The sequence below is a fragment of the Crocuta crocuta genome, unplaced genomic scaffold, assembly GCF_008692635.1.
Source record: "Crocuta crocuta isolate KB4526 unplaced genomic scaffold, BGI_CrCroc_1.0 scaffold90, whole genome shotgun sequence".
In the NCBI taxonomy this organism is placed as follows: Eukaryota; Metazoa; Chordata; class Mammalia; order Carnivora; family Hyaenidae; genus Crocuta; species Crocuta crocuta.
The window spans coordinates 4740924-4766366 of NW_027527449.1; the positions used below are offsets into that span (position 1 = coordinate 4740924).

The 25443-nt window shown below is 42.1% G+C and overlaps 1 protein-coding gene and 1 long non-coding RNA gene across 4 annotated transcripts; one reads left to right on the forward strand and one right to left on the reverse strand.

Moving 5' to 3' along the window:
- Nucleotides 1-3995: 3995 nt before the first annotated feature.
- Nucleotides 3996-25385, reverse strand: CASP3 (caspase 3). 3 transcript variants are annotated; one of them, XM_077762035.1, is made up of 7 exons: nt 25316-25385; nt 13812-13876; nt 11400-11524; nt 8394-8522; nt 7900-8075; nt 6947-7067; nt 3996-5783 (listed from the first exon to the last, which is right to left on the reverse strand). In XM_077762035.1, exons 2-7 carry the CDS (start codon nt 13862-13864, stop codon nt 5554-5556), a joined length of 834 nt encoding a protein of 277 aa, XP_077618161.1. In that variant the 5' UTR covers nt 13865-13876; nt 25316-25385; the 3' UTR covers nt 3996-5553. The 3 variants fall into 3 exon arrangements, with proteins under 3 accessions (XP_077618161.1, XP_077618170.1, XP_077618152.1); XM_077762044.1 differs by having other exon boundaries at nt 3996-5162; nt 11400-11527; XM_077762026.1 differs by having other exon boundaries at nt 11400-11527.
- Nucleotides 5003-8832, forward strand: LOC144229935 (uncharacterized). The gene is made up of 3 exons (XR_013334660.1): nt 5003-5088; nt 6950-7073; nt 7978-8832. It is a non-coding gene; the product is annotated as an uncharacterized LOC144229935 (long non-coding RNA).
- Nucleotides 25386-25443: the final 58 nt, after the last annotated feature.

The following is a 25443-nucleotide window of genomic DNA, read 5'->3' on the forward strand; positions in this document are numbered from 1 at the left end:
CAGAGACCTAACTGAGCTTCTCTGGTCACCTCCCTCTCACGCTCTTGACAATGATTGTTTCCAACTCTCCTTACTCTTTCAACTCTTGATCCCACTGTCCCCTCCCTAACTTGGAGCAGAGTCCTTGTCTTCTACCTCACAGGAAGTATAGAGGCGATTATAAAGGAACTTCCTGCCACAAAAACCATAACCCTAGTTTCACCAGCTCCCCGCCTCACACTTGCCTCTGTTTTTTGTTTTTTAAAAGTCTCCTCTCCTCTTCCCCACAAGTGTTCAGGTTTACCCTTACTCACTTCCTGCTCCAGACACCCCCTTCTCTCTCTCCCTTGTCCTTCAAAGCCAGTTGCTCAAGTTTCTTCTACTTGTCAGTTCCGTTTCTTCATTTTCCACAAATGTATCCATTCAGTCACTCTCCACTGGCTTCTGTCTCCATATTTGCAGAGTCCCCTTTGTCGGGCTCACCTATAACCTCCTGTCACAATTCCAATGCCGTTTAAAATCTTTTTTTTTCTTCTCTGAATTTTCAGTAGCTTGTCACACTGGCCGCTTCCTCTGGAAAGTTTCTTCCTGTGGCTGTCGCAGTCTCTGCTGTTCACCTACCTTTGACTTTGGGAGTCCTTCCTTGGTCTCCTTTTCTGGGTGTTCAAATGTTGGATCTTCCTCTTCCCACGTGTGCTCTCCCCGGGGGGCATCTCTAGGCAAAGCACCTGCAAGGCCTCTCTCTTGACCCTGTCCCCTCTCCCCCTTGTTGACTGTCCTCCTGCCACAGCGGTCCCATTAACGCTCCTTAATCCTGCCAGGCAGAAATAGGTTTTTGGAAATTCTTTGGAAAATCTGCGAATTAGCATTCAACATGCTGGCCAGTCATGCTTCCCTCTAAGGTTGTCAGGCCCCCAAGCTTACATTTGAGTCACATAGGGGTGCCTGGGAGGCTCAGCTGGTTGAGAGTCCGACTTCAGCTCAGGTCATGATCTCACGCTTCATGGGTTCGAGCCCCACGTCGGCCCCTGTGCTGACAGCTCAGAACCTGGAGCCTGCTTCTGATTCTGTGTCTCCCTCTCTCTCTCTGCCCCTCCCCTGCTCTCTCTCGCACTCTGTCTCTCTCTCTCTCTCTCTCACACACACACACACACACACACACACACAGTCTCAAAAATAAACATTAAAACTTTTAAAAAGTCACATAAAAACAAAGCATAAGGAGATCAGACAATGGACTCTTTTAACTCAGACATCCTCTTTAATAGCTTTTGTACTAAGTTTAAATTTGGTAAAAACATTTTCTTGAAACAGAAATGCCTGCCTTTTCTGAATATTCCTAAATATCTCAGTTCCTCAGCTCTTTTCATTATTTTTTAAAGATGTTTATTTATTTTTGAGAAAGAGTGTGCCAGTGGGGGAGGGGCAGAGAGAGGGGGACAGAGGATTCCCAGCAGGCTCTTGGCTCTGTGCTGACGGCAGCCAGCTGGATGTGGGGCTCAAACTCATAAGCCCTGAAATTAACCCCAAAGTCGTTTAACCCACTGAGCCAGTCAGGTGCCCCTATGTTTTTTTTTTTTTTTTTAAATTTTAATCCCAGGATAGTTAACATACAGTATAGTATATTCGTTTCTGGTGTACAGTATAGTGATTTAACACGTCTGTACACTACTCTGTGCTCATCATGGCAAGTGGACTCTTAACTTTCCAGCACCTATTTCCCCCCTCCCCCACCCACCTCCACTCTGCTAACCGTGTTTGTTCTCTCTAGTTAAGAGTCTGTTTTTTGGTTTTTCTTCCCCCCTTTGTTCATTTGTTTCTTAAATTCCATGTATGAGTGAAATTATATGGTATTTGCTAAGTCTTTTCATGACAAGTAGAAAATCAATCAAGAAACTAATACTCTAATATGCTCCTTCAACAATAACCAAAGAACTGATACAGAGAATTACTTTGGGGTCAAGTTCTAATATTAAGTATGTTATGACTTTACAACAAATACCTACAGAATTTCAGGCAAAAAAGAAAGTTAACAAGCTAAATAAAATCCCGTAACATGGCTTTTGGGAATGTATGGTCCCCTCCCCACCCCTCCCCTCTGTGCTGATCCGTGTGCTCATTATACTTAGACTGTTTTGTGCCATTTCCACCTCCCTTGATTTAATTTCACTTTTGAAGGCAGGTGTGAGCAGTGCAATAAAAAGGAGTCATTTATATCAAGGAGTTTTAAAATGGAGCCGGGAGGCCATTAAGGTGGGCCTTCTGCACACTCCTCACGGGGTGGGACCATGAACTTTTGCACTGGGCTGAACAGCAAATATTGCAGGGACCCCACCTGAATGAACACCCACAGGTTGGGGCGGTAATGAACTGCTTGGCGAGAGTCTAGCAACAATTGTGGTTAGCCAAGACTGTTTTCTACTGTCAACACCAATCAAAATTCTTTGCAAAACATACTCAGCCCTTCCCTTTTGTCTTTAGTAAACCCTGACTTGTGTTCCCTGGGGGCGAAAATTTGGGTGTCACCCAAATATGTGCTCCTGGGTTGCAATTCTGAGGCCCAAAATAAATGCTTTTATTTCAAGTTCTGCCTCTTTTCTCAGCTGACATACGTAATACATTGACATGGTCCCAAACAGTCCAAATGATATAGAAGAGTGAACATGTGTGAAATCTCACTTCCATCCTTTCTATGTCCACCATTACATTTTTGTTAGTTGCTTCTTTTTTAAAAAAGTCCTTCTGGTGTTTCTTTAGGCAAATGCATATTCTTCTCTCCCTTCTCACACAAAATGCAGCACATTATCTATAGTGTTCTGTGTTTCATCCTTTTCTACTTAATCACAAATGTGGGATATCTTTACCCATCAATTGAGGACCCTCCTCATTCTTTCACAGCAAATCACTGATATTCCATCACGTGGATGTATCACAGTGTATTTCCCATCTTGACACTTAGGTCGCTGCCAATTTTTTTTTTTTTTTTATGAAAGCAGTGTTGTGATGAATAATCATGCCTATAATTTTGTACATGTACAGATGTGTGGGTAGTTTGAATTTTAAGAAATGGGATTGCTACTTCAAAGAGTAAATAATTTGATGGGTATTGCCGGATTCTCCTCCACAGGGAATTATACCATTTGCACTTCAACCAGTGGGAGAGTGTATTTCCTTGTTGCCTCGCCCACAGAACGTTATCAAACTTCAGGACACATGCTTGATTTTCTTATTATGATGGAGTTTAAGCTCTTTATCTGAGTTTAGGGACATTTGGCCTTTCTTTTTCTGTGAACTGTGTCCATACCCTTTGGTCCTTTTTAACATCTAAAGTTTCTTTAGATAGCAGGGAGATTAGAATGAGTTGGTTTTCTCAACCCATTCCAGAACTATAGCTTTAAAGAGTCTCTAAAGTTATTCCTGCCAACCTCTATTTCTTGGAAACAGGAATCCCCTATTCCCAGTTAGGAAAATTTAATTTAGTTTTCTGACTTATAATATATGTTTATTACAGAAATACTGGAAGGAGTTTAAAACCACACGTTTGCACTTTCTTTCTTTCTTTTTTTTAAGTCTGAGACAGAGAGAAAGCACTAGCAGGGGACAAGCAGAGAGAGAGAGACCCAAACAGGTTCCATACTGCCTGTGCAGAGCCCGACGTGAGGCTCAAGGGACTTAAACTCACAAGCTGTGAGATCATGACCTGAACCAAAATTGATGCTTAACTGACTGAGCCACCCAGGCGCCCCTATTTTGTTTTGTTTTTTAATTTATTTGAGAGAGAAAGCAAGTGTGGAGGAGGGGAAGAGAGAGGGAGCAAGAATTCCAAGCAGGCTCGGCACCGTCAGCACAGAGCCCGACATGGGGCTCGATCCCACCACCACGGAACCACAACCTGAGCTGAAACCAAGGGTCGGACGCCCAACCACCTGAGCCACCCAGGTGCTCCTTCGTCAAAAATGTTTTTAACTATGGTTAGTAGCACAGCATTAGAAACAACAAAAACTCGACCACATTGATAATTTTAAGTTAAAATTTATATTTTGAAATAAAAAATCATAACAAAAGTTTACAAAACAGTCCTATGGATATCACTGCATGCTTCACTTACTGAAAAAAAGTTCTGTAGGTAAAACAAGGGCTGTCATTTATAAATGTGAGTTCCTTTCTTTGAGCAAAGGTAGCTCACGTTCAGTGTGAGAGACGGAAGCCGGTGAGACACGGTGACGCGGCAGCAGTGGCTCAGGGCCCGCCTGAGCGCCACTTCCCTGCGCCAGGAGAGGGGGAGATGGGGGGAGTTCTCTGGGTCTGTGTGCCGTGGGCCTTTCATGTCAGAGGAACAGAACGTGCTTATAACAGGACCATTTTCTGTGTAGACATCAACAGAAAATAACATGCTTAAAAACCATACTATAAAGCGTGCTATGCTTTTGGCTGTGACTCTCACCTTTGGAAAATTTCCAATTCCGAAGTTGCTGATTTGGCCTGCCTTCTTGGAGATTCCTGCCCTGGGGGGCATCCTCCAGGCTCACCAGTCCGTACCAAGCGACTAGGCGGTGGTGATTTTTCTGGAGTCGGTCTGTGGCCCTGTTGTCATTGCACAGGCTGTGCCTGCCATGTCTCTGCTCAGGTCACACCATCTCCTAGTTACAGAGTGCCCAGCTGATGGATCTATTGCTTCTTCGTTCCATGGCACTGTTTATTACGCACCTTGTATTTTGTTATGTTCCTGTAGAATTTCGTCAATTCACGCTATCAGCGTGCTCGACAGTTTGAGGTTTTTCCATAATTGCTCTTCACGTGTTCTGCTGTGGGGGGCTCGGCGGGTGGGCCTGGGCACAGGCATCGGGACCCGGGTATGCTGGCGGCCGAGCTCCTTAGCACCTCACACTTCTAACTTCGGTTTCCCTCCACAGACGCTGTGTTTAGCTTCACACGAGTCGACGGAATTTGCTCACACTGCCTCTCTAGCAAAACATTATTTTCTTTTTCAACAGCAAACATGACTTTTTGCCGCAAAAGACATGCTCAGGACTAACATCACAAAACCATGCACTCAAACGATCTAAAAATACAGTTGACTTGTCTCCAAATACGGATTCTAAAATCAAGGTAGGTCTTGAAGACTTTGACCAAGCCCACAGGTCCCCCCACACTCTAGGGTTTCTCATTCCACATCAGCAAGTCTGTGGGGTGACAGAAGCCAGAGTTCATACTCTCACATGACAGCACACCAGTATCACTGAACTTCTTAACTACTGTGTTTAACGTTTTCATATTTACTTAAAAATTCATCACATAGCATCACTACAACTTGCTAATTACGAGAGCAGTTTATTTACAAACATTTCCCCTCATAATGATTGTGCCAGTATCCACTTTTATTCATCCCCAATTAAATGTGATTTCAACTACCTGATTCTGAGTTTGAGGTAGCCTCATAATTCTGTTGCTATGAAAGTGGCATGTTCCACAATACCACCTGAAGTATTAGATTACATCTAACTGAGAGAGGAAAACCAAGTTTTCGTCACTTGGCATACAAACTAAAAAAAAAAGAAAAAAAATCATCCATCTTTAGTGATAAAAATACAGTTCTTTTGTGAGCATAGATACAATACACGGAATCTGTTTCTTTCCATGAAAAACAGAGTCAAGAGAAAAGGACTCAAATTCTAGAGCTACCTTTCGGTTAACCCGAGTAAGAATGTGCATGAATTCAAGCTTGTGAGCATATAGTCTGAGCATCGAACAAAGTGACTGGATGAACCAGGATCCATCCTTGGAATTTCGCCAGGAGTAGTAACCTACAAGGCAAAGTATAACCAAAATGCCGTGAGCGTCTCATGCTCTAAATTTTTACATAATCGTCAAGGAGAAAACAAGCATAAACTTCCTCAAGCAGGGCCAGCCCTAAGAAAGAAAAGAAACAACACTTCTGGTGTCCGGGGAAATGACTCCAGAGGGGAAAAATGTGTGCTGCGTATACACCCCTGCATGTGGCGAGGAAGCAAAGAGTTGTGGTCTCTGTTCCCCGCTGAATTATGGGAAGCTCTCTTCTCTGGGTCCTGCAGAGAGGGTTGAGGGAAACATAAGAAACACCCCTGGGGGTAGCATGGTGTGGCAATCAGATTATTGACTCAGCCAAGAGGAAGCTGCTCGGGTCTGCGCACACATTCGGGTGTCCCAAGTGTCTACAAGGCATCTGAATGAGTATGATAAAGACATTGCAGAGTATTCAACTCTAAAAAGGGTAAAAACTGTTTTTATTGTACTTTTTTCAGACTAATTCTTGGATCTACTGCTGCTAATTTAGAAGCACTTGGGAAGATGTTCTGAGGTTAAAAAGAAATCAGATGGAGCATATTTAAAAATGTAACATCTTTTAAAAATACCTTTGTCCCCATTTCCAAATTTTGTGACGCCCCAAGTTAGGTGTATAATAAGTAAATTGCACGCTCAATCCACATTTATTTATATGCTGACGGGTTTAACACAGAGCACATTTCTTTTCCCCCATTCCACTTTACCTTCTCATATACTATTCAGGTTTTTCTTTTTTATTTCCTATCTTCCAAAGAATTCCTGGAAAACATACCTCTCTCCGTACCTCTCTCGGATTCCAACTCTCCGATTCCAAGAAGCGGAGGAAGCTCTCACAATCACAATGCATGTGACAACACGGCCCCTACTGCGCTGTTATCATATCACAAGGCGCTATTCTACATTACACTATGGTCTCCTGGCTGGCGTTAAGTTCGTGATGGCACTGTGAAGTATGCTTCCTTCTGGAAGCAGATTTTCCAGCCAGACTTGCCAAAGACAACCTTCAGACACTTGTCTGTAGTTAAGGTATCTGAAATACAGACCAGCTAGCTGTTTATGAATATCAAAATCCTGACAGCCTTTCGAATAGTTTCTTTGCGTTTAAGATCTCCAGGTAACACTCACTATTTTGTACCCTTCTTACCAGGGGCTGTAGAATAAGCATATAAGAAGTCGGCTTCCACTGGGATTTTTTGACAGGCAATGTCATCCTCGGTACCACTGTCAGTCTCAATGCCACAGTCCAGTTCTGTGCCTCGACAGGCCTAAAGGTTAGAAAAAAGACATTTACTAAAAAACTGTTAGGTCTGAGGCACCTGGGTGGCTCAGTCAGTTAAGTCTCCAACTCTTGGTTTTGGCTCTGGTCATGATCTCACTGTTCATGAGTTTGAGCCCCTTGTTGGGCTCTGTGCTAAACAGCGTGGAGCCTGCTTGGGATATTCTCTCTCTTCTCTCTCCTCTCTCTCTCTCTCTCTCTCTCTCTCTCTCCCCTCTCCGTCTCCCTCTCCTTCCCTCCCCCTCTCCCCCCTCCCCCCACTCATGCCTGCTCTCATTCTCTCTCTCTCAAAATAAATATTTAAAAAATAAAAGACCATGTCTGTATGCATAGAACTGTGATTTCCTTTTAAAAATTTCCTTTGTAATATTTATTTTTCAGAGAGAGAGAAAGGGAGAGCGAGAGAGCAAGCAGGGGAGAGGCAGAGAAAGGGAGACACAGGATCTGAAACAGGCTCCAGGCTTTGGGCTGTCAGCATAGAGCCTGACGTGGGGCTCAAACTCATGAACCGTGAGATCATGACCTGAGCCAAAGTTGGCACTCAATTGACTGAGCCACCCAGGCAGGCGCCCCTACACACGTAACTGTGATTCCTAAGAAATGTAAAGGCTGTGTAAAAATGAATGTTAACTATGAAGAATCTTTTTGATAGAAGTCTAAGATAAACATTTGTTCTAAATCTTGTAAGTGGTAGTTTAAATGAATAAAAAAGTTACATAGTTCAGTAGCTTCAGGGGGAAAAAAATAAATCCATCGGCTAATCCACAAATGAGTAAATCCCTGATTAATCCTCCATACCAGGTTATTTAGTGAAAGATTACCTGAATAATGAAAAGTTTGGGTTTGCCGGTTAGACTTCTACAATAGTCCCCTCTGAAGAAACTTGTTAATTTTTTCAGGTCAAGAGGTCCATTTGTTCCATAAATGATTCCTTCATCACCGTGGCTTAGAAGCACGCAAACAAAACTGCTCCTCTTGCTATGATCTTCTCTGGACACTGGAAAAATGTTTACAAGTAAGGAAAAGAAAACAAACAAAACCCAACACAACTTCGTTTGCCAATCTCCTAGGAGCCCACACGGAAGAAAGATGAAGGCACTTGAAGACAGAACCGAAATCAAAGAAACCTCACCCAGTGGCCAGATGTTACACCTCCAACCATTTTAGGGAGGTGGCATGACTAACTCTTGTTATTTCTATACAATGTGGGATTACAAACAGGATGCCACAATTCTCACACTTTATTATTATAATTACAGCCACATCGTCCCATAAAAGTGGACCATGAAGGGGGTCACTCTTCATTATTTCTTACCACTGTCCAGCAACGCCACGATTTGTTCACGTGTAAGATCGTTTTTATTCCTGACTTCGTATTTCAAGTTTGTGAAGGTTTCCCGGAGGTTCGCCGCATCCACATCTGTACCAGAGCGAGATGGCATTCCTGGAAAACAAAGGATTATTTAAGTTGCATTGAAAAGAAAAAAAGAGTAATTGCTCTGAATGAACTATTCAGCGAGTCACACAATCTGTAATAAATTCTTTTCAGCTGCTCAGAAAATTCAATTACTCTGATCATGGTAACACTAAGTCTCTTTAGTTTCTTGGCATATAAGACACTTCAGAATATAAGCTCTATTAGTGTTACGGTCAGAAGGAGACCTTTCACAGCTGCTTAGATAGTGAAAACACAACTGAAATGCTTAATGGGAGAACTTTGGTTAAATAAATTATGATTCATTTATGTAGTGGAATATTGTGTTGCCATTTCTATAGATAAAATTTTACCATGGGAGATGGTCATTGTATAAAAAAACCCTATAAAACAGTAGGATCCTACTTTTGTTTAAGAAAAATATGATATACATAACAATATACACATCTCACACACTCAGAGGAATTGGATTTTTTTAAGTTCCCAGCAATTTTAAGATACATTGCTACTTTAATAATATTTTTACAGAAAAAAATACCCCCAGAAACCACTACCACATTAATATTGTTCACCAGACATCCTGCTAGGAATAATTTCCTCCAACCCTTTCCAAACACCACGAGACTGTGATTATGATCGGCTTCTTCTGTACAGATGTGGGACAGGAGTACAGAGAGGTTCAGGTACTTGTTGAAAGTAACAAAGTTGGCATTAGGCCTGTACCCGGGGGTCCTGGGCTTTCATCACTTGTTTACAGTACCTTCCACATAAATGTGCAGACTGGTTGCACAACGCACCCAGATTTCAAAATGCTGAAGTGTTATGGAAGACACTGAGAATTGAGTAAATTACTAACATGTGTTAATAGAAAAAAAGACTCAATGTCTATACCTCCAAAACATTGTTGATAGAGTATCTCTGTGTAGTGTGACTGTGAGTGATTCTAATGGTTTTTCTTTTGTTAATCTGTAGTTTCTGAAATTTCTACTATGGCCATAAGTAATTTTTATAAAATTAAAATAAGCTTATCAACGTTTTGACTTTGGAGTGGCTGCGGACACCATGCAGCTATGTGACAAGGTGAGTGAATTTTGGTCCTAGGTTGTGAGCCTTTAAAAAAATTCTTAATGTTTATTTATTTTTGAGAGAGAGAGACAGAGAGAGAAAGAGTGTGAGGAAGGGATGGGTTGGAACACAGAGAGGGAGACACAGAATCTGAAGCAGACTCCAGGCTCTGAGCTGTCAACAGAGTCCGACACAGGGCTCGAACCCACAAACCATGAGATCATGACCTGAACGGAAACCAAGCACTCAACCGACTAAGCCACCCAGGCATCCCTATGAGCTATTTAATAGTAGAACAGAAAGTATGACACTTTCTGAGATCAAGAGATCACTGAGAGGCTCTGACCTTCAAATTTCAAAGCAGAAAAAGAGCTCATTCTAACGCTAAAGCCAGACTGTGGTTTCTTATTTGTTCTTACGGTTGTTAAGGAACAGGTTCAACAATGTAAAATCGTACAGGAAGTGGGCATCATAACTGGCAATGTGAGGCAGAATATCTGATGGTTGAAGGCAGCATCTCAACCTACAGCCGAAAGCAATACAGATACTGCCATTCATACTTAGACACCCATTTCCAATCACTCTGTCCTCATTCTTCATAACTAACCTAACACCGAGTCCCACTTATCTTTCCAGTGCAACCTGGCTTCTTCTGGCCATTTTCACCATCACTCTGGTAGATCGCCTCCTAAATTAGATCTGCTGCTTCTAATTTCTTTAATTAAAAATCAATTCTAATGTGATCAATATGCCAATTCAAAGAATTATCACAGCATCAATTTAAAAAATAAGTGGAAAAACAGCCCATTCAGATGGTAAATTATACAAATTAAGCAAATGGAATGTTGCTTGCATATTATGAATAAAACTAAGCTCTAAGAGAAACAATCAGGCAAAAATACCAAGTACTACATCAAGGTATTAGCTATTTAGGATTGTAGGGGATTTTATTTTTTATATTCTCTAAAAATAAAGTCTGAAACGTATTAGTAGATTCAAGTCGTACCCGGTCTAGAGACGGAGAAGGAGATTTGGTGATCAGGCCATGGTGAATCTAAGAGAACAGTTTCAGTGGAGAGGTAGTGGAGAAAACCGATTCAAGAGGGATGGAAAGAAGTGAAAACAGCAAGCCTAACATACACATTTTCAAAATTTAGAGGAGACAAAAAGCAGATCAACACTTAAAAGGAAGCAGGGTAAAAAAAAAAGTCTCTTTCAGAAGGTGGTCTGTCATTTTTGCAGGGGAAAAGGAAAAGTCAATAGAGCAAATGAGGATGCACACAGATGAAGGAGTCCTGGAGGTGAGTTCAGAGCTCAGGCTGGGGGTGTGGTCAGCTACACCCAGGCCAAGTCCCACCTCTGCTACTAAATTATCGGTGTGACTCTGTAAGAATTGGTGTGACTGTGAGAATTTTAACCTTTCAGCACCTAATAGTGGTTACTTTTCAGGGTTGTTATGCAAATTAAACAAGAATACCTACAAGGTGCCCTGCACAGTCCCTAGAAGGAAAGATTACTACTTATTATTTGTTGAATCCTTCTATTAGCATAAAAGAGGGAGCAGGGGGATAAAGAAGTGAGGGCAGGAGAGCCGACACACAGACAGGAGGCCTGCTGTGGGAAGGGGGAGAGACTATGATGATGGATAGAAGACAGAGTTCATAATGTATTGCAGGACATGTAGGGTCCTGTGCTCCATCCTCACTTGGTGGCTATTCTTTGTTCTCGTTTACTAATAATATCAGTTCTATTTTTAAAATTATACCAAATGTAAATGGTACAATATTTGAATAGGACTAAAAAGTAGGTCAGGATACATACCAGTACTTTCATGAAAGTTCTTATTATTAATTATTATACATAAACCCATTTCAGGATAATCCATTTTGTAACTGTTGTCCAAGTATATTCCGGAGTCCATTGATTTGCTTCCATGGAAGATCTTTCTGCTTGGAAATCAAACAACAGTTTGCAAAGGTAGAAAGACCAATACTGCTGTTCACATTAATACAACACACATACAAACAGTTCACATTTGTTGGGTGAAGGTCAGGCTGTGTGCTACAGGCCTTTCCTGATTTAAATTTCACGAGAAACCATGATGAAAAACCTCCTTACTGATGAGGAAGTGACTGCTGTTAAGAGTAAATAACGTGCAGGTGGTTATGCAGTTACGTGTCAGGGCGAAGGCTGAGAGCACCTGTTGGACTTCAGAGTTCAATGTGGAGTTTTAATCTCCACATTTTATGTTTCCCTCTAAATTTGATACAATTTCATCACATACATTTTATGCTTTAAATATGTTAAATATCTTGTAGCACTGTGAGATATTTTACCTTTTAAAGTAAGAGCAGTATCTTAAAACTTACCCTGAAATGACAGGAAAGCAACAAAATGCATATATGATTCGAAGCACAATATTTATCACAATTCCTAAATTGTTCCTTAAATGCCAAGCGCTAAAAAATTAATAGTTAATACAGAGAATTAACTGTTGTAAATAACTGGAAAAATACTTGTCTGAAGGTTACTTATCCAAAAACCTCCGTTAACCTAGACCAGAGTCAATAAACTTTTTTTCCTTTTCCCAAAAGGGCCAAATATGAAGTATTTGAGGCCTGTAGCTCGTACAGCATTTGTTGCAGCTACTCTGTTCTGCTGGTGAATGTAGCCCAGGACAATATGTAAACTAAAGTGTGTGGCTACGTTCCAATACTTGACCACACAAAATAGACTGCAAGCCCAAATCCTGATCTAGCCCAAGAATCAGGAAATACCAGGTCTAGGAACAGCCAAACCTCAATACCTAAAGTGCACATACTCATACCTTTAACCTGAGAAGATTTCACATTACATGCAATGCTAAAATGTTGGGAAAGGATGAAAACAGTACATGAAAGCAGTCAAGGTCAGAAAAGAACTATTATATTAGCTGGAGGCAAAGATCCCCACATTTTACAGGGGAGAAAATTAACAGTCTGAAAGCTGACTGACTTGTTAGAGATCATACAGATATTGGGCCCTAGGACTGTAATTCCCCACCGCCTCCTGCTGCTCCGAGGGCCCTCTCCCAGCAGGACAGCCAGCCTGGGAGGGGCATGCCTGATAAAGAGCAGACTCAGAAAGCCAAGGGACGTGGGATAACTTATAGGATAAAAATGACCTAAATCTGTTTTGGGCTCATATGCAATTTGCTATTAAATTACATTCTAGGGGCGCTTGGGTGGCTCGGTCAGCTAAGCGTCCGACTTTGGCTCAGGTCATGATCTCACGGTTCAGGAGTTTGAGCCCCACATCAGGCTCTGTGCTGACAGCTCAGAGCCTGGAGCCTGCTTCAGATTCTGTGTCTCCCTCTCTCTCTCTCTCTCTGCCCCTCCCCCGCTAATGCTCTCTCAAAAATGAATAAAATGTTAAAAAAAATATTCTATATAAGGAAAAGGTAGGAAAATGCATATATCATTTAAAAAGGCTTTAAAAAAAAAATCCCAAAACCCTCTAAAAGGGGAGTGCATTTCACTAGTTTAGTTTCTAGGAAATCTCCTTAGCGAAACAGATACTGCTACATCTTTATTGGTAACCTATTACTAGTTCTGTAATACTCTTGTTTAGTACTAAAACTGTTATTTCCCTGGGTGGTCCAAAATAGTAATATCAGGTCTCAGAAATTTTAGAATTCAAAGTTCCACAAGACATTGCAAATGGATAATGACTTGAATTAAATTGAGTGAGTTTTATCTTTTTCCCTTCTCTAACATCTGTTTATGGGAAACATGAATACGCAAAATATTGCAAAGAGGAAGACAGTAAAACAAAGGGTACAAGATCATCTAAAACCAGGCAGTTCTTCTCCAGACTCAGAACTGGCATTTCATTTTTAGTCTTGGGAACTCATAGATAAACACATGCCTCAAATCTCCCCCAAACACAGAAGCTCTCATCTTGCAGACAGATTTAGGAAGGCCCAGAAGCATCCAGACTTGCAAGTTCTGCCTTTCCTGTGGGGTCCCATTTCCAGGTTGGGGTGTCCGACTGTGGGTCAGGCACTGTACCTTGTCTTTCCCCCCATCCTCCCCATACTTTCATGGAAGTTTGATTTGAAAGATAAGACCCAGGGAAGCTGCTGAGGCGGGGGCTCTGGTTGGGAAGTCCTTTCTGCTTCCTCGCTCCAAAGTTCCCGGTGTCACATGCACATGTCTTTCTCTGATTATGAAGGATAGTGTTAGAAATACTCACGGTTCTGAATTTTTAATGGATTTTGCATCCACTGAGTTTTCACTGCCCTCCATGGGTACTTCTAACTAGAATAGAAAGATAGGAAAGTAATCAAAATCCATCATCATAAGACCACTGCATCATATTAATTATTCCAATGATTATTTCTCCAAATTAATGCTTTATATGGACATTTTCACATTAGCATCCCCCCCCCCCCACCTTCACCTCTACCATTAAAATGTTTCCGGGAGTCAAACCTGAAAACAATAATCCCTTCTAAATGTATGTGTAATGGAGCCTATTTCTTTCTCTCTTTCTTTTTTAAGTGAGCTATGAAGTCCATAGTGTATACAGGTAAGAAGCATGTGGCTTGATAAATTTTTACGTTTGTACACTCCCACCCAACCAAGATACCAAGTGCAACTTATTGCAACAGATCAGATCATTCATTGATAAGAACTCAGCCTTCTAACTCCACACCGTCCAAACAAAACCCAGAAACTCCCCATCACAATGGTATACCTCACATCATACTATTCTACAATGCTTTAGATTTTTGAGAGATACAGCACCAGGAAGTTCCACACCTCCATGTAATCTTTATTCTGAAACTGGCCTTGAGAATTCCGACTTCTCACTTAGGGTGGTGGGAGGGCCCGGGACACCAGGAAGTAAGAACTCCCAGGAAGTAAGATCTGAAGTTTCTGCTTCAGGCTTCCATCAGACAATTCTAGTGTACCTTACGCAGTGAGCAAGTCCTGCAATCAAAGCAGCTAGCACTTTTTATACAACAAGTACTGTGCTGGGCATGGGATCTTTCCTCTTCCCAACACTCCTATGAGCCAGGAAGCTCCACTTTTAGTGATTAAATGACTTGGTCCAGTCACAGAGGCCCCTTCCTTCCCACTCTGCTCTGAGGCCTCCGAAGAAGCCATGTCCTTACTACTTGTCTTCTGGAGTTCTCCCATGTCTTCTCTAGCCTTCCAGAAGTAATTCCCATGGCAATCTGCCTCCTTAAATAAAGACGAGAGAAAAAAAAAACAAGGCCACAATTTCTCGACTTTCTCCAGCCTCTAGAAGCCCTGACTCTCTCAAAAATTCTAACCAAAATACAACTTTAACCTAACTCATATGCTAAAATCAGAAATCTTAAAAGAATATTCCAGCCCATCAACAGGACTCACTCAACCACCAAAGCCTTTATAGAAAGTCCTAGCCTCCCTTCTCACTTCTAAAGTTAAAACATTGTGATAAAACATACATAAATTTACCATCTTAACTATTTGAAGTGTACAATTCAGCGGCATTGTGTATAGTTATATTATTGTGTAACCATCACACCATCCATCTCTAGAACTAACTTTTTCATCTTCCCGAACTGAAATCCCTACCAAAGTCTGCCCCTTTCAAGTCCTCCTAAAAGCTAGGGAGGCCTCTTCTGTTCTCCAAAGTTCAGTTCCTTACCCCTAACTAGTACATGCCCCTGTGGGAGGGAAAGATGGAGACAATATGGAGGGAAGGACATGTCACCATTTCAGTTCAGCCACAGAGGAGGGTAGCATCTCACCTTCTCTCAAAGCCACTTTTTATTTTGCATTTCTAACAAAGACTCTTTGCTTTTCTACCATCTTGTTTCCTACCGGGTTTCTAGAAAACCAAGGGAGGATGGTGATGAACCATCTTTTAGTGAGTAAGCAGATATTTAGTGAGCACATGCTTTGTGCTAGGTACCACTGTAGGTAGTATGACAGAGTGGAAGGCAAGGCAAAATTCTTACCTTCAAGAAACTTTCATTGTAGAAAGGAAGATTAGATAATAAGATTTCTGACACTAATTGGGACTCTGAAGAAAATAAAATAGGGTAAAGTACTAGAGGGACTGGGAGTGTGAGCTACTTACGCTAAGATGTTTGGAGAAACCATCTCCAAGGTGACATCTGCATCGAGATCCAAATGACACAGAGGCTAACCTTGCCAGGGAAAGGCCAGCAAGTACAAGTCCCTAAAAGAGTTTGATGAATTCACGATATGGAAAGAAGACTAATTTGACTTAGTGCATGGTCAAGGAAGGGAAGCCATAAAGAGCAATGAGGTAGGAAAGGTGAGATCATATAGGGCCCTCAGGAGCTGAGAGCACTCTGGGTTTTATTCTGGTTGCAAGGAGAAACCACTGGTGTGTCTTAAGCAGAGGAAGGAAGGCCTGCTTTCAAAAGATCACTCTTATTGCTGAGCAGAGAATTAACTGCAGAAGACTGGAGCACAAGCACATAGGCCAATGAAAAGCCTTAAAGAACAGTTCTAGAAAGGGATGATGATGACTTAGACTAGAGTTACAGTTGATGTAGGTAGTTAAGAGTCTGGAACTCAAGGAGAGATCAGTGCTGGAGAATAAGGGGCACTATGGTATTTAGAGGGCCAGCAGGAGACTAAGAGAGGACATTGAAACGGGGAGTATCAGATGAATGTCAGGAATGTCAGAAAAAATTGTCTAACACTTGGAAATTTCAGTGTGGCACTGGCCATTGTCTAGAGGAATCTGACCTTGTACTGAGTAGTTTATTTTACAACTCTGTAGAAAGGTAAGTCATGGAAAATGGAGAATCATTTGATTCTTGTCTACAGCAACAAAATTGGATTTGTCTTTTAATGAAGCAATTGGTTTTGAACTTGTAGAAAAGAGGACCCTTCCAAATTACGTTTTACTGCCCTAGAGGATATTAACCAGTTTTGCTTCTATTAGCAAATTTGTTTTCATTATACCCAACCATTTATGTTTGTTCTTCCCATTCTCCTTTGATCTGGTCTTAATATCTTACTGGTTCTATTATTTATTAAAATATCTGGGGCACCTGGGTGGCTCAGTCAGTTAAGCATCTGACTCTTGATTTTGGCTCAGGTCATAATCTCACAGTCATGGAATCAATCCCTGCATCTGGGGCTCCTTGGGATTCTCTCCTCCTTTCTCTTTCTGCCTTTCCTCGACTTGCACACACACACTCTCTCTCTCAAAATAAACATTTAAAAACATACTTCAAAATATCTGGACACATTTATTTTACATTTACCCAAGAGCCACATTTTATGCTTTTCAAAAATCACAGTTGAAAAGGATCAATGTTGCTGCAGCAGGTTGGGGAGAAAATGGGAGAACAAAAATGAGTAAACGTAATGAAAGCGAGGAAACAGTTTTGCAGTGAAAGGGAAAGGAGAAATGGATAGTAGCTGGAGGGAGGCAGAGGGGTAGAGATTTCTTAAGTTGTTTGATTTTAAAGATAGGTTATAGAAGGCAAGCTTTCATATTGATGAGAATGATCTGTGTAAAGTGAAAAATTAATAAGGCAAGAGAAGAGAAAGTTCCTGAAGGGATAAAACGGTTTGTGGATATAGCTCACTCGTGGAGAGGCGTTAGTCTCTAAGAACAGGAGAGGGTGCCGGGATGGGAAGGAAAACTACCAGGCACACCGTGTAAGGAGACAGTGAGTGTGACGTAGGGCGGATGAGGCACTCGCCCTGGGATTGCTCCTATTTCTGCTCTGTTTAGAAGATCAGCCATGAGACAAGAATCCCAAAATGTTCTGGCCGTACTTTCGTGTGGACTTACCCATGTATTTTAACCAAGTCATACCTAAACCAGGTCACGCACAATACGAGCAGAGGTGTGTGAGATACTCATACACTACTGGACGGGACGTTAGTCAGGGTAATTACTTGATGTCCTCCTATCCCTCAATAGAAGCTTTGAAGTTTGATCTAATAAAATCATACTTCTAAGAATACAGCCTAAAAAATAACCCCAGCAGTTGGTGGGGGGATGGAGGAGGGAAAAGTAAGGATATGCATTATTTATCAAAATATTGAGAAATATTGAAACTGAGAATAGTTAAATCACTGATTAATCGAGCTATAAAACTTGGAGAAATTTTTTTTTTTAATTTTGGAGAGAAAACACACATGGGAGAGGGGCAGAGGAAGAGAAAGACTCTCAAGCAGACTCCACACTTAGCCCTGCTATAAAACTTCTTAAAAGAACGTATCAAGGGGCACCTGGGTGGCTCAGTCAAACACCCGACTCTCAATTTCGGCTCAGATCATGACTCCTGGTAGCGGGATCAGACCCTGCGGCCAGGCTTTGCACCGAGGGTGGAGTCTGCCTGGGATTCTCCCCCCATACTCTCTACCTGTCCCTCCCCAGCCCTCTCTTTCTCAAAATAAATAAACATTAGAAAAAAGTACTTATCAATTACATAGGAAATGCTTATCATATAAGGCTAAGTAAATATAGGTTATAGGGTTGCCTGGGAGGCTCAGTGAGTTGAGGGGCCAACTGCTGGCTCAGGTTGTGATCTCACAGCGGAGTTCGAGACCCGCCCTGGGCTTGCTGCAGTCAGCACAGAGCCTGCTGTGGATCCTCCGTTCTTTCTCTCTTTCTCTACCCTTCTTTCGCTCATGCTTTCTCTCTCAAAACTAAACATTAAAAAAAATAATTATAAGGCTGTATAAAATAATCTCCATCAAAGCAAACACAAGAAAAAGACCCAAAGTAATTATCTAACATATTTACATATTAACTGTGGCTATCTCTGGGGGATAGGATTATTGGAAACTTATTTATTCCTTAGTATTTTCCTGTGTTTTTATATGATATCTGTATAGTTTAAAAAATTTTTTAAATGTTTTTATTTTTTGAGAGACAGAGCATAAATGGGGGAGGGGCAGAGAGAGAGAGAGAGGGAGACAGAATCCAAAGTAGGCTCCAGCCTCTGAGCTGTCAGCACAGAGCCCAACAAGGGGCTTCAACTCACGTGACCTGAGCAGAAGTCAGATGCTTAACCAACTGAGCCACGCAGGCGCCCCTGTATTGTTTTTCAAGTTAGAAAATAGTAACCAAGATGATTTATCCTATGAAAGTAGCAATCTTTCCTTAACTGCTCTGTGCCATGTTCTAGTCTCCCTCTTTTTCTTTCTCTTTCACACATTGAAAAAAATATATGAGGTACAGGAAACCTCAAATGTCCCTGAACCATAAATCTAGAGACCAAATTGCCCCATGCAGGCCAATTCTAAGTGGGCAGACTAGAGCTCAAAATAATTATCCATCCATAATTTTTTGTTGAAAAACAAAGTTTTTTAACTTAAAAAACAAAATTTGATGAACTGACAGAATAGAGTGGCTAACAATTGTGAAAACACAGGCAAATACATAATACATGATTTATTGTTGTTATATTACAATCCATATGAAAATAATACTATCTGTGCTTCAAGACTTTATGGCCAGCCTGTAGTAAATCTGGACTGAAAACAGAGTGGGAAAGAAGACTTAATAAAATGTACAGTGGGAGAGCTCAGGAACCCCTAAGGGCTACTAGGTTCTCACATGGGATTGAAGTCCTTAAGAGATCCTATCAAACACTTTGGCCAACAGTGCAGCGACTCTTAGACTGAAATACTAATTTGTAAGAACCTTTTATCTTTTGCCAACAATAAGCTGTGAAATTCTATCCTTATAGAAAGTTTTAATTCAAGTAGTGACCAGCTTTCCAGAGTTTAAAAATACTTGGCTTCTTGGCTCATATCAAATGTTAGTATTTCATTTTATTTTTTTATTTTTTAAGTATTTTTTTATTTATTTCTAGGAGAGAGAGAGACAGCGTGAGCAGGGGAGGGTCAGAAGGAGAGGGAGTCACAGACTCTGAAACAGGCTCCAGGCTCCGAGCTGGCAGTCAGCACAGAGCCCGACGCAGGGCTCGAACCCACAAACCGCGAGACCGTGACCTAAGCGAAAGTCGGACGCTTAACCGACTAAGCCACCCAGGCGCCCCGTTAGTATTTCATTTTAATAGGAGACTTTTGCGTAGTTACTTTGTAGTTGCTTCATTTTTATTGAACTTTTAATGTAACTTAATTTTTTAGAGAGCGAGAGTGCGCAGGGGCAGAGGGTGAGAGAGGATCCCAAGCAGGCTCCACACCCTGATGTGAAGCTCGATCCACAACCCTGGGATCATGATCTGAGCCACAATCAAGAGTCAGATGCTCAACCGAGCCACCCGGGTGCCTCTATTGAACTTTAACCAAGTCATTCTTAAAAGTTAACAAAAGTTTCATACAGATCAAGCTTAATACAAGTAATTATATAATTTAATAATATCTAATGTTAGGCACGGGACGGACAATTTTGTTGCAGTAAGGGAATGGTGGCTGAAAGGAAAAGATGTGAACTGTTTAGAATGGGATTATACTATAAGGATTTTTCAGAAACAAATACTGTCATGTACTTCATGGCTTTCGTTATCAGTATCTGAATACTATACATTGTGACAGTATCAGATGACCTTCATATAGTATCACAAATTTACATAACGGTAAACAAAATCCACACTGCCTGACGCGTGCACATTTCCTCTCTACTTGTCACCATCTGCTTTTTCCATGTGAAAATATCACACCCACTGTTGGGATTGACACTTTGGTTCTTACAGAACTCACGTGTCACATTTAGCATTACCTCACTTCCATTAGCTAATGCCTGGCTGAATACAAATTATTCTGAGGATGGTGATCTCATCTTGAAGGATAAAAAACCATCCCTCGAGGGAAATTATCTAATGCTCCAAATGATAACAGGAGTCTATGTTCTTAGAACATTTCCATTTGACAAAACGATAAGTGGGAAAATATACAAGAAGTGTTTAAAAAACATATCCTAGCGCAGCAATGAACCTACTACTAATTGTTTCTTACTGTACTGATGTATGTGATTTTTTTCATCAATTCAGAATGCTTCTGTTCACACAGGAAGTTTTTTTTTTTTTTCTAGGAGAGAGACAGAGACAGCATGAGCAGGGGAGGGTCAGAGAGAGAGGGAGTCACAGACTGAAACAGGCTCCAGGCTCTGAGCTGGCAGTCAGCACAGAGCCTGATGCAGGGCCCGAACCCACAAACCGCGAGATCATGACCTAAGCGAAAGTCGGACGCTTAACCGACTAAGCCACCCAGGCACCCCAGGAAATTTCTGAATATATATTAGGTCCTAGAGAAAAATGTAAGTAGATCAATTGACATTAGATGGCAACTTGAATGTGGGTCTTGGAGTCACTTCTCAAGTTCCTAGACCCTTGTAACGTTTGCCACGGAAGCTACAAAAAGATCTTCAAGTTGAAAAACAGGTGGTCAGTATAAATTCGCGGTCACTCTGAGACAGATATTTAAACATTCCATGCTGTGTTTTCCCAAACAAGAGAAAAGTTGTAATGTTTTCCTATTTACATTGTGGTTAGCCAATGAAAGGGACCATCGTGTGTTACAATAAGGCAGTAAAGAAGTGAAAGACATCTACATTTAAGGTGCAGAATGGACATTTCTAAAATTGCAATTTCCATATGAAGTTATGAAATGTTAAAAATGAAACGGCCCACAAAATCCTGTTGTTAAAAAATGAATAGCTTGAAAGTGTGCCTATGGTAGAGATTTCCAAATAAGATACTACAGTAGTATAAACAGTTTGCTAGACTGCTACTCAGCTAACCTGTCACCCATCAGAAGGTTGTTCCTGGGAGTGCCCTACAAGGCAACTGAGGTAAAGGATAAAGCCTGGTCTCAAACGGTTTGAAATCTCAAAATGAGACATCAGCATGAATACTGCTCACTTATGAATCAACTCTATGAATCTCTCTAAAAAAAAAAAAAAAAATCACACTGTATTTTCTGGTTAGTTCTTCCAATGATGGTCTGAGATGTATGATCCCCATTTTACAGTTCAGTTGACTGAGGCTCAAAGCAGATAAGTAACTTAAGTGGCAGAGCCAGGATTCAAACCAGGATCCGTTTGCCATGAGAGGGTAGATTCACACTCTTCTACGTGACTTACTCCCCTATAGGAGGGGTAACACGATCTATAATTTCAAGAGAGGACTTTGAAATCCATAACCTAGAAGCTCTAATTAAGATGAGGCAAAGGGCATAAATGACATGACAGAAACGTAGAGACACAGAAATAGTATAAAGTGCACTTACTCTAACTAATGAAGAAAATAAGCATGACGGTTATAGTGTTCCTGCCACTGGGTTAATTTACTTCTAAAAGTCCAATAACTGCTTTCAGGTTAGGTATTCAGTATGTTATTAAGATATATTTTCTATATGCCTCAAAGTAAAGGTAAAGCCTTCTCATGATTTCTGGGAAGACTGCTTTTGCAGAAGAACTTGAAAAACAGCAGGGTTGTATTTATAACCTATCACAGAGGACAGAGTCTGAAAAGCAGTCACGTATCCAAATTTAGTAAGTGAAACAGAAAAACAAACTTTTCACAATAGTTTGAATAAGAAAAGATTTCGGCCGTAATGTACTATAGGTTTTACAGAAACCGTTTCCCATCTAGTCTCTGAATCTCTTTGGGGAATTGTAAGAATCACTGAATTGGATGTTGTCATTGGACCTAGTAGTCAATCTTTTAATATTTATTTTGTAATTAAGGTGAAAACCCACTGAGCAGCAAGTAGGATTAAATACAGAGTAAACTAGACTAAGTTCAGTTGTGCCATAGAAACAAATCAAACCATTCGTTCCTGGCCTCTGGAAGGGCCACAGGCTGGGGAAGACAGGCTGGACTTGCTCCCTCCCTCCTCCCCATTCAAAGCCAAATTTGGTATAAAATAAATGTAAAAAGAAGGATATTGAATGCCTTTCATAAAAATTACAGATAAGCTACAAGACCTTGTCCCGCCCACTCAGAACCACTCCTCTTTACAAGTAGATACATGCTTACAATCACCTGATTAAAGAAATCCTGCCAGCCAGAGGTTTGAAACTGGGAAAAGTCAGAGCGAGCGGTATTTCCTCATTTGTCCTTTGTGCTGTAATGATTTACTGAACGACTGCATGCAGGGACACTGTGGTCCACCTGATGGGCGCAGTGAGGGCAGAGCTGTGGGTGCTGTCCCTGTGTGGGACTCACCTGTACTCTCTGGGAATTCAAAAGCGCCTCCACAAGGCACACGCCAGCCAGGGATCCCGAACCTTAGCTCACTCTAACTCAGAAGCTGTATAAGCAATTTGCAGGCAAAAACAACACAGGCAGAGAAATAGCATTACGTAGTTAGAAAGCACAGTCAACAGATATCTCATTTTATCCTCACAACAACCCCATGAGGTGTGTCTGTAATTTATGCCTAATTTACAAATGAGCTAGTAGGTGATGCCCTTGGGACTTGGCCTTGGGTCTTCTGATAACAGTGCTTGTTCTCCTCCATTACATTTATTTTTACCAAATGTGTACAAAACTATCTAACAGTCTAAGAAGTCCCACATCATTTTTGGGGCCCAGATGCCAGTGCTTCCTACCTTTGAGACAGTTTAAAGATCTACTACTAGGCACCAACACTGTTTTAAAAGCATACCTGCAAATAAAGGCTACTTTTTAGCATTGAGGGGAGATGAAGCAGTAGATTGTGTTAAATTAGGTTTGAAAGTGAAACAATAATTACGTCTGTATCAGATAACATGTTAGTCTCTTAAAATGACAGAAAGGCCTTTTTTTTTTTTTTTTAAAGGAGAGTAAAAGCAAATTTGATTTAAATAGGTACACTGTTTCATTTCCTTTTTATTGTGAACAGGCTTTATTGCCACACTCTGTGCAATTGTTCATTTATTAAAACAAATTCTCACTTTCAACACCTTCTTCTGCAAAAGAGCAAAGCAAAGACAAAGCTTCAAACATCAGGTTGTGATAGGGATGATTTAAACCTGGAGGTCACATAACTCTAACACATTGAGAGTGGCGGAGCACATTGTGAAACATGCTGGTCTAATCACTTGGCTTAGCACCTGTTACTATCTTGCATCTTCACATTGTTACAGCCACTCGATATTTCAGTCCCTGCAGTTCCTTTCTAATCCACATCTTTTAATTATAAATTGACAAGTAATCATAAAATAGGTTTATTTTTTCTAGATAGAGCTTAATTATTAAAACCCATAATACTGTAGTCTGGGCATTAACATGTGCCAGGCCCCAGACGTGGGGAAAGACAATAAGGAACAAGATAAACATAGTCCTTCATGGAATTTGCTTAAAAACTAGTAGGGAAGACAGTAAACTAGCAACAACAAAGGATACGCCATTTCCTCCTTAGCAAATGCAGGATCCAAAAGGAACGCATAATAGGAAGACTTAAACCCTGAAGTACTTAATGAGAACACAAACCCAAGTAGGGGTTCCTCAAGGAAATGTGATGTAAAGAAGGGAGAGAGGGAACGCAGAGTGATCCAGGCAAAGAATAGGTATTACGATCAGCCTGGCTGTGAGGAAAATGCACTGATGCAATAATGAAAGATAAGGCAGAGGAGGAGACCAAAGAACCAACCGGGGCTTGGCTTGGTTAGCCTTGTTAAGGCACTGGGTTTGTCCTGTGGGCAAAGGATAAGCCTTCTAAGAATGCTATTTTGTAAAGATCACTCAGCCTGTGCTGTGAGCAACAGACTAGAAAGGGGGAAAGGGTCTGGAAGTGTGGGGACCAAGAAGGAGGCTGTTGGAGCCAGGGGAGAGCCTGGGGTGGCTCTCAGACATGCAGAGAGGGGGACAGGTCTGGGGGACATTCGGGAGGTCCGGAGGCTCGCCGGCTACCTGGGGAAAGAGCAGGGAGAGGTAGCTGAGAAGGCTGGTTCCTGCTTTCTTCGCTTGGATGCCCTTTACTGAGTACAGGGAGAGAGGAAGCTTCTGCAGGGCTTGAAAACCGAACCACTCAAACCAAGAGTGACAAGTGTGAGAAGGGCGCAGTTTTTCCACATGGCCTGAGGGGATTTTAGAGCAGCTCCTAGGTGACTTAGGCAACGGATACATAACTACGGGGAAGAGCTGCAAGGACTTACGGAAGCCTTCGGGCCTGAAAAGGAATTGGAATTCAATGCTTGAAATTCCTTGTCTGGAAAACTAAGTCACAGTCTACCTGAGAAAATCTAGGCCAGAGACGGGAAAGGCAGCAAAGACCACACCGTCGTCCCGTAATGAGAGGATCGGGCCCGGAGGGCCGCGCCTCTGGGCACCACCGCGCCAGCCTCCGGCCCCCCGGGGGACACCGTTTCTGGACGCCAAGCGTCCGCTTCTCTCTTCCCGATCCAAATCTTAGCCCAACGTTCCGCCCGCCCTCCCTTCCCAGCCTTTGGCTTCCGGCTCCAATCTCCTACAGCTGGGCTTGCCGCCTCCCCCCCTCCCCCCCGACTTCGGGTCTAGCCTTGTGCAGCCCGGCCTCGACGCTCCCAGCCCGGCCTCTCCATTCTCCCGTCCCCCGGGCTCGGCCCCTCCGGCCAGATCTCCACTCCCCGGCCCGCTCCCCCCCACTCCCGNACGTTCTCGCACCCATGTGGAGCCATAACAAAGGATCCGCCGCACCGACCCTGCCCATCCTTTACTCTCCCCGCGGGGCAGCTGCGGGCCCGAATGCGTCGCCGCGGCGGGCGCCGGGCNTGGAGGGAGCGGGCCTAGGGCTGACAGGGCCGCGGCGGGAAGGGGCGATGGCAGCACTCACCGCGCACACAGTCTCCACACAACTACCACCGACTTGGTCCTCACCGCACAGGCTAGTTTGGTCTAGCCCTCAGCCCGCAGNGCTTTCTCATAGGCCTAGCGCTCTCCTTTCTCCGCCCCCGCCGCACT